This window comes from Protopterus annectens, chromosome 5.part0 (genome assembly GCF_019279795.1).
Source record: "Protopterus annectens isolate FY-2018-M chromosome 5.part0, PAN1.0, whole genome shotgun sequence".
NCBI classification, from domain to species: Eukaryota; Metazoa; Chordata; order Ceratodontiformes; family Protopteridae; genus Protopterus; species Protopterus annectens.
Window position 1 is genome coordinate 663,968,555 of NC_056735.1, and position 10,301 is coordinate 663,978,855.

At 38.3% G+C, this 10,301-nt stretch overlaps 1 protein-coding gene across 1 annotated transcript in view; it reads left to right on the forward strand.

Moving 5' to 3' along the window:
• Positions 1-8,009, forward strand: part of LOC122802743 (suppressor of tumorigenicity 14 protein homolog) — a 910,319-nt gene extending 902,310 nt beyond the window's left edge. Inside the window, exon 18 of the mRNA XM_044072511.1 lies at positions 6,971-8,009. Coding sequence (XP_043928446.1) covers positions 6,971-7,129 — 159 coding nt within the window. The 3' untranslated portion in view covers positions 7,130-8,009. The remainder of the gene's footprint in view (positions 1-6,970) is intronic.
• The last annotated feature ends 2,292 nt before the right edge of the window (positions 8,010-10,301 follow it).

The window sequence follows — 10,301 nt, forward strand, 5'->3', positions numbered from 1 at the left end:
GTTCCTTGAACTCCTTGCAGCCTAAATGCAAGTTTAACCATAAATATATGACCTCATAAATAAACAGAATGCATGAATACTTCAAAGAGAGATAATTTGCAATATCTGTCTCTTTAAAGGGTACCTAATTTAAGAAAGAATACCATAAAAATGAATCCAACATATTGAATAATAAAAACATTTAAATTTGAAATAAAAGAGTATTTTGCAAAGAGTGGAAAACAGGCACCTGATGCACTCCCTATTGAAATGTTGACATGCAAAATGCCAAGTGACGACAAGCCAAAAAGACAATACCAAAAAAATAGAAGAGAGAATCATGAAAAACACCCTTCTCCTTTAAACTTCTTTTTACAGGGGGGCAAGCACCCCTTGCACCCCACCCCTCATACTTATATATACCAAACTCCAAGATCACCAGCCCTCAGAGAAAAGGGAATATTCTGAGAAATGTCATCTCCTACTTCTTTCAGCCATTTAGTCTCCATATGTTGGGACAGGTCTAGCAGCTCCTGACATTTCAAATGGTTACAGTCTGATGCAATGTATCTCACCAACCCCCAACCTTTCAAAGTCCATACTCTAAAATCCTTTCAGCATGCAAAGTTAAACTGTAACAAAAATGTGAAACTATACTCAGTGAATGCAGTAAAATTAAAATTAAACATTAAACCCTCCAAAACAGCTAAATCATATTCCCAGAGAATCTGGCATTCTTTTGTAATTAACAACTACTAAAAAAATTAAATAAAAGTAAAACCACAGCCAGCTAATTTTAAAGTGGTACCTACCAGCAAAACAGACCTGAGCCTACGTTAAACTGGGTCTACCTGAAAATATCGAAAGACCACATAATTGAATATGACATAGTTGAAAGTGCAAACCACTGAACATCCAGAACATCAATAATTAACCTCGGGAAAAGAACCACTTGGCCACCATCTTGAACTTGGCCCTTTCCCCACTGTAGTGCAGTCTTGTAGTTGGTATATTTAGTTGGGGAGGTGCAGCCCCCCCCCCCACTTTGTTGAGTTTTACCTGCTTCATTGTGTGCATTTTGTCCTGGTGGCCAAGTGGGTCCTTTCCCGATTAATGTTTCCAATGGTTTGCTGGTTTGTGGAAATGTGGTTTTAACAATGCTGTCTCAATGACATCATGTTCGATTATGTGGTCTTTCAATATTTTGAGATAGACCCGTTAAACTATCTAAAAGTATAACTAAGCTATAAGACTATAGACTTCTATTATAACTCTCACTTCATCACTAAAACTGGACAAAGATACTATTAAAGTAATACAAAAAATTACCTTAAAAATATATTAAAATTGTCTCAGGACAAGAAAATAAAACTACCTATTATGTAGTCCATTAGTAAAAACTTATTAGAACCACATAAATGAACTACATAATTTCCCCACCCCACTGAAATAAACGGAAAACAGTAAATATCACAAAAAAATAAAGTTAAAATGGATAAATGGAATATGTTGGAATATAATTCATGTGGTATATGAAATATCTTGTAGTGTAAAGTTATAGAACTAATTTTCATACGTTCACAGATACTTATTAAGCTACTGACCCATGAGGATCTTTAGAAGCCTAGCCCTGCATTCCCATGACATTTTAGCCCTTGTAATTTAAATACAAATAACCCAGATATGGATGGAACATTTACATGTTACTCCCCATCCATAAGGTTAAAGGGTGGTAAACCAGGGGTGAATTTGCAATTTCTTACACATCCATTCATTCAGAGTATGTCTGAATAGCGTAAGGGAAGTGCATTGCTTTATGTAAAGAGGAAAACAATTCCAAAGAAGTGGTATTCTCTGTGATACATATCTATCACCTCAGCATGTTCTATTTATGTTGTAGAAAATATTAAGACCTCTTGAGCATACATTTGTGCCAGAACTGGATTTGCTGATGTGCAGTAGATCTGATAGGATGGGGTTTAACAAGGCTCTATATGTAAGGCATACACTGGCATTCAGTAGCCTGATTAATACCAAGAGGGTCAGGGTTTTTAAAATGGTCAATGGGTAGTTTTTTGATTTTGACCTTTGATTATCTTGGTGAGAAAACACTGTGGTCATTCAGGTCATGTAAATGTTTGGACTGGTACATACTGAAGGTGGAAGTAAACTCAATGACAGGTCTAAGTTCCAGATATAGTAGAATGACCACATCCTGGACCTAGACTCCACACCTTACTAATAAGCTGCACAATGAAAAAGGACTTTATTACAGTACTGGATATATGGTGATCGAAAGAGAGTTTGTGGTCCTCATAGGTTTGTAGGTCCCCAGTTACCAGATCCATTTTCAGGATTGTGTTCTGGATGTGATAATTACAGTGAATGTCATGCTTAAAAAAGGAAAATATATATTTTTTGGCATTTAGTTTTAGTCCATGGTTATAACATTAGTTATTTGTTTGGAAAAGCTGTCTTGGAGGATTTTAATGTCCTCTAGAAAGCTTATGATGGCACCAGGTTTAGTCAGATGCAAACATGGTCAGCACTACACCCTTAACATTAGCTTTGAACTTTGAGAAGTAAATGCCAAAGAGAAGTGGCCTAAGCACTGGACCCTGGGACATTGCACTAGTGACAAGTCTTTTGGAGGAGGTAGAGCTACTCACCTTAATTTCCTGAGTTCTATTTGTCAGCCAATTTGCTATCCAACGAGTTATGCAGGGATTAATATTTAGCTGAAAGAGTATATAAACAATACCTGAGTGTGGGATGGTGTCAGACACCTTTGCAAGGTCTAGCCATGTGGTATTAACTGTTTTTTCCTCATCCGTTGCTTCAGTAACCTTTCTGAAGTCAACCAAGTTAAACAGGCAGGATCTGCTTTGACAAATCTGCACTGGCTTGGCTCAATGGGTTGTAGGTTATCTATGTCCTTATTTATTAATTCCATAATCATCCTCTCCATATCCTTACAGATGAAGCTGGTCAGACTTATGGGTCTAATTACCCGGGTCTGTTGATGCCCCTCGTTTGTGCAGGGGGATGACTGTTGCTGTCCACCATTCATCTGGCACAGTGCCTGTTTGGAGGCTAATGTTGAATAACTTCTGTATGGAATTTGACAGGTCCTCTTTCAAGATGGCTAGTAGACCACATCTTATGTTATCTGGCCCCATCATGAAACATGGATTTGGCATTTATCATGAAACTCATCAATTCTGCAGTACAAGCTATTTCACATATCACATTCCAGACACACAAAACATCCATGTGTGTGTGTGTGTGTGTGTGTGGTACAGTGAGTAACACTGTCACTTCATAGCAAGAAGTTTTTCAGTATGATTCTTGGCTGAGGTGCCTTCTGTGTGGAGTCTGCATGTCCTACCTGTCTTCATGTGAAGTCTTTTTCCTGGTGTTTCATTTTTTCCCACAGCCCAAAGATGTGGTAAGCAGACTCGTGTGTGATATGTAAGGAAAGTCTTGCAATCTTCTTCAGTCCCTATTTGAGTAGTAAACTCCACAAATGATAAAGGTTAGTTATGGGATCACTACAGGTGACAGAAGTGACTTGTAAGTGATATGTACACACATGTACACACATATACACACAGCGGAAATTGGGCTACTGTTGGCCGAAGGAGAAAAAGAGGCGGAAGACATGGCCGAAGGCAGGAGGAGAGGAGAAAGGCTAGGACTGTGGTAGTGAAGGTCGGAACTTTGAATGTTGGCAGTATGACTGGTATAGGAAGAGAGCTAGCTGATATGATGGACAGAAGGAAGGTTGGTATATTGTGTGTGCAAGAGACCAGATGGAAGGGGAGTAAGGCTAGGTGTATCGGAGGTGGGTTCAAATTATGTTATCATGGTGTGGATGGGAGGAGAAATGGCATAGGAGTTATTCTGAAGGAACAGTATGCTGAGAGTGTTTTGGAGGTGAAAAGAGTGTCGGATAGAGTGATGTTTATGAAGCTGGAAATTGATGGTGTAATGATGAATGTTGTTAGTGCGTATGCTCCACTAGTTGGGTGTGCAATGGATGAGAAAGAAAAATTTGGGAGTGAATTGGATGAAGTGGTGATGACTGTACCCAAGGGTGAGAGAGTGGTGATCGGAGCAGATTTCAATGGGCATGTTGGTGAAGGGAACAGAGGGGACGAGGAAGTGATGGGTAGGTATGGTGTTAAACAAAGGAATGCAGAAGGTCAGATGGTAGTGGATTTTGCGAAAAGGATGGACATGGCTGTAGTGAATACGTATTTTAACAAGAGGGAGGAGCATAGGTTGATATACAAGAGTGGAGGAAGATGCACACAGGTGGATTATATCTTATGTAGGAGGGCCAGTTTGAAGGAGATTGGCGACTGTAAAGTGGTGACCGGAGAAAGTGTCGTTAGGCAGCATAGAATAGTGGTTTGTAGGATGACGTTGATTATCAAGAAGAGGAGGAGGTGTGTGAGGGCAGCACCAAGGATCAAATGGTGGAAATTGAAAAAGGGTAATTGTGAGGTGGAATTCAGGGATGAGTTAAGGCAGGCACTGGGTGGCAGTGAAGAGTTACCAAATAGCTGGGTAACTACAGCAGAGCTAGTAAGGGAGACAGCTAGAAAGGTGCTTGGTATCCCATCTGGACAGAGGAAGGACGACAAGGAGACATGGTGGTGGAATGAGGAAGTACAGGAGAGTATACAGAGAAAGAGGATGACAAAGAAGTGGGATTGTCAGAGAGATGAAGAAAGTAGACAGGAGTATAAGGAGATGAGGTGCATGGCAAAGAGAGAGGTGGCTAAGGATAAGGCATATGAAGAGTTGTATGAAAGGTTGGACACTAAGGAGGGAGAAAAGGACCTGTACCAATTGGCTAGACAGAGGGACTGAGCTAGGAAAGATGTGCAGCAGGTAAAGGTGATAAAGGATAATGAGGGAAACATACTCACAAGCGAGGAGAGTGTGTTGAGGAGATGGAAAGAGTACTTTGAGGGGTTGATGAATGAAGAGAATGAGAGGGAGAGAAGGTTGGATGATGTAGGGATAGTAAATCATGAAGTAAAATGGATTAGCAAGGAGGAAGTAAGGATAGCTATGAAGAGAATGAAGAATGGAAAGGCTGTTGGCCCAGATGACATACCTGTGGAAGCATGGAGGTGTTTAGGTGAAATGGCAGTGGAGTTTTTAACCAGATTGTTTAATGAAATCTTGGAAAGTGAGAGGATGCCTGAGGAATGGAGAAAAAGTGTTTTGGTACCGATTTTTAAGAATAAGGGTGATGTGCAGAGCTGTAGTAACTACAAAGGGATAAAACTGATCAGTGACAGCATGAAGTTATGGGAAAGAGTAGTGGAAGCAAGGTTAAGAAGGGACATGATGATTAGTGATCGGCAGTATGGTTTCATGCCAGGAAAGAGCACTACAGATGCAATCTTTGCTCTGAGAGTGTTTATGGAGAAGTACAGAGAATGTAGGAAGGAGTTGCATTGTGTTTTTGTAGACATAGAGAAAGCATATGACATGGTGCCTAGAGAGGAGTTGTGGTATTGTATGAGGAAGTCAGGAGTGTCAGAAAAGTATGTAAGAGTGGTACAGAATATGTACAAGGGTAGTGTGACAGCAGTGAGGTATGCAGTGGGAGTGACGGATGCATTTAAGGTGGAGGTGGAGTTACATCAAGGATCAGCTCTGAGCCCTTTCTTATTTGCAATGGTGATGGACAGGTTGACAGACGAGATCAGACAGGAGCCCCCGTGGACTATGATGTTTGCAGATGAAATTGTGATCTGTAGTGAGAGTAGGGAACAGGTGGAGAAGACCCTGGAGAGATGGAGATATGCTCTAGAGAGAAGAGGAATGAAGGTCAGCAGGACTAAGACAGAATATATGTGTGTGAATGAGAGGGAGGATAGAGGAATGGTGAGGATGCAAGGAGTAGAGGTGGTGAAGGTGGATGAGTTTAAATACTTGGGGTCAATAGTTCAGAGTAATGGTGAGTGTGGAAGAGAGGTGAAGAAGAGAATACAGGCAGGATGGAGTGGGTGGAGAAGAGTTTCAGGAGTGATTTGTGACAGACGAGTACCTGGAAAAGTGAAAGGGAAGGTCTACAAAGGGTAGTGAGACCAGCTATGTTATATGGGTTGGAGACAGTGGCATTGACAAAAAGGCAGGAGTTTGAGCTGGATGTGACAGAATTAAAGATGTTAAGATTTGCACTGGGTGTGACGAGGGTGGACAGGATTAGGAATTAGTACATTAGAGGGTCAGTCCAGGTTGGAAGGTTTGGAGACAAAGCCAGAGAGGCACGATTACATTGGTTTGGACATGTGCTGAGGAGGGATGCTGAGTATATTGGGAAAAAGATGCTAAGGATGAAGCTACCAGGTAACAGGAAAAGAGGAAGGCCTAAGATAAGGTTTATGGATGTGGTGAGAGAGGACATGCAGGTGGTTGGTGTGACAGATCAAGATGCAGAGGACAGGAAGAAATGGAAACAGGTGATCTGCTGTGGCGACCTCTAACGGGAACAGCCGAAAGAAGATGATATATATATAGATGGTATATGCGTACATATATACATATATAAATACAGATATACACACACAGAAGCACTGAGACTAATATTTGTAATGACAAAAGTAATTCTAAGTATGTATGAGTCTTTTGGCATCCTAGTAAACATATAATATGAAGAGCAGAATCCAAATACAGCTATTATGTTATATTTTTATTATGAGTAAAGAAATTCTTCAAAAACCAGCATCAATGAAAAAATAAACATAGGTGTTGTATCATAAACTGTATGAAATATAACTGCATGAATTAACTTGATGATTATGGTGCCAATTGCTTTGTAAATGATGTATTTATGATTTGCATATGTTATCCTGGACCTATGAATTTGTTTGTGCAGTTGGCTATTCAAAAATAATTCACATTATTTAACTTTAAAATCTTTCATTAATGAAATAATTGACTTTATAATTAACTTTTTTTTATAAAGGGAGATTCTGGCGGTCCATTAGCATGTCGGGGAAGGAAAAACAAGTGGTTTCTTGCTGGCATTGTCAGTTGGGGTGAAGGATGTGCAAGACGTAACCGACCCGGTGTCTACACCCAAGTTTCAGGCCTATATGATTGGATTCGCCAACAGATAAATTGATATTTATCCAATATCACCATTCAATGCTATATCAACTCTAAAGCAATTCAAAAACATCTAGCATTTAATTATGGTTATAACACAGCAGTCTTTAACTATAAAACAATGACCATGAGAAGCTGTGAAAATTCTCAGGAACCGGTTTACATTACTGGAACATGATAACCTTGTTCTGTTATTTGTTTGTTTATTCAATGAGACAAGGTTGTGATACGGACACATTGTATTTAATATGAAAATATGTGTTTCCTTTCAAACTGCTATGACATAGTAATATCTTTATTTTGATATTGTATTTGAAAACATACCAGCTGTTATATTTACAATATAATGTATGTGTGAGCATGAATAAGCAGCATGTGGCTCATGTGGTCATAACTCCCTTAAAATAAACACGTTAAGCAATATATCCATATCAATGCAAAAAGAAGACATTTTTACTGAAAAGCTGCTTTTCATTTATTAACATTAATAGTATAAGTACATCATGCATGACTTGCTTGACTGTATATGCTTACTAGTTTGTATACTGTCTGCACATGTAAGTGAATAAATACTAACTGTATCCAGTGTGAGTACTCCAAACATGACTGTGCTGAATGAACATTTAAATTGTAAGCCTAAATGTAGAGTAATACTTGTGGGACCTGAGAACTAAAAGAAAATCTTGTTTTTACACATTTAGTAGTTGTATAATTCTTTACTTAACATTTTATAAAATGTGGCATCCCATTTCAACTGAAACATGCATTTTTGTTTTATAGTTTTACTTTATGTGAACTATGGTGCAAACATCCAAGTCTATATAAGTGATATGTAGCTCTAGAACCTTACTACAGTTCAGATGACATTCATACCAAAATAAAAATGTTGACCTACAGATTGAGTTTTGCAACAGCAGTTTATTTAAAGAAAATAAATAATAATAGATAACAATCAGTAAGAAAGCAAGTCTTCATTTTTTAGGCCACATCTGACTAACAAGTTTAAAGAGGAGTCAAAAACTCTTGATTAAAATGCTTTCATTTTTTACAAAATTTTGAAAATAAAATAACACTGCTTCCTCATTCTATATATCTTCAGTTATATATTTTTACTAACAATATTAATTTATGCGTAAAAAATACTTCCATCACAAAACTGATCAGGAGTTCTGTATTTTGTTGAAACATGAGAGCTGAAATTAGAGAAATGTACGAGTTGTGTTTCAAAATTGTGCTTTTCTCCAAATGTGGCAATGAAACAAAAAGGCAGATAATTAACTTTCTGTGCAGAAGAAACATATCTGTCTTTTCTGTAAGTAATGGCAACCTCAGGTGAGTGTGCTCTTTTCAGCTTATCTTCACGTAAAACATCAGTTTTGGATAAATGCCCATTTAAGTCTTCTGATCTCAACTGAATGCATTTGAGGCAGAATATTTTGTTATCAAGACACTTCCTTCCCCTGTATCTGATTTTGCTCATTTTTCTAACACTATTCTCAATAGAAGAAATATTTATGTGCTTCAAGAAGGCCTGATTTAAATAAAGCATTAACCTCCAGAAGAATAAGAAGGTCCATAAGTCAATTATTTTTGTCAGCCGTGTCTACATTGTGCAAGTATTTCAGAATTTGGAGTATGTTTCATGTATTCCAGCTGTAAAAATCAAACATGAGAATGAACAAAAGTTACTGAAGGCTGACTGTTAATTTCAGTTTAGTGTACCCATTTTCAGAAAAATGTATTTTTCATCAGTGGAAATAATGAATTTGAGTTTATTATAATTCTAAGGTTCATCTGTAAGTATGTGACATTAGATCTCAGTAATGGCACTGTGTTTCTTTTCATTCCAAGGTATTTTTATTTAAACATATTTATTTTGTCACAATCATTGTTTATGTTAATCACAGCATCACCATGACATTTGAAGTGGGTTACATTCTTCACACGCTAAAACTAAAAGCTCATGAAAGTTACCATATTCTCCTCAATGTCTGTAGTCCCCAAACCTGAGATCCAAGCTTTATCCTCTTCCTAGACGTACATAGTTCCATTTTATGTACTCTAGACACATTTTCCTTCTTTCATTACTGATACTTGAGTTCTGGCGTTTGCTTCCACAATTTCTTTCTTGTGATCCTCTTGAATGGTACTCGCTCTCTTACAAGTCACGTCTGACTCCTACAGAGATCCCATGGACAGCCACCGCTGCCTGTGGATGGACACACACACGCACACACACACACACACACCTACCTATGGGCAATTTAGAGACCACAATCCACCTTAATAGGCATAGCAAGACTATTAGTATTGTCAAATATTAAACATAACATTCATTTCCACCACCACCCCTCCCAGAACATACTAAACAGAAAACCCAGCACACTTCAAAAAAACTGCTGAAATCCCACCTAAATGACAATTGCTTATGTTCCTGCTCCTTACCAGGCTGAACCTATTTCATCCCTCTTAACCCACCCCATCCTCTCTTCCCACTCTCCACTTTCACTGTATCTCCTTTGATTTCAGAACCTAAGTGAATTTAAGGACTACAAATACAACAACATTAAACAAAACATTGTGCAGTACCAATCAGGCATTTCTGCATCACAGTTCCACTGTATGCTAAACATATCACTGTAACACTGTAATACTGAAAATTGCTAGTGTCACAAATGATTGAAGTATTTTTCTGCTGACAGGAAAGCTATCATAGAATCATTGTGGGATAAGGTTTATAGGCTGGAGTGTCAAAGCTATTATTCAATAGCCTTTGTTCCCCATCTACCTGATGCACAACTAGCTCTCTTTTTTTAGGATGAGGACATTACCTTGTACTGTTAATATGGATTTTGTCATGACTTTAGCACTAAAAGAACATTTTCGAAACTGCTGACAATCATTTGCAGCAGTTATAATGAAAACGTTCCTGGATTCTGTATAAATTTGTGATAGAGCTGGTCACCTGAACATCACACAGGCTTTGCAAAACTTTATCACTGGGAGTCTGATAGCGGTATAGTATTGTTTCAATGTATAAAACAGATCACATATAACTGGGTTTGAAGACTTTTTTATCCCTACCTATTTACCTCTAGATATGAAACCCCACAAATTGCTTAGTCTTTCAGTAAAAGACTTAAAAGCCCTGTTTTTGTCCACAAAGAGCTGGGAGTGAGCTCATGCTG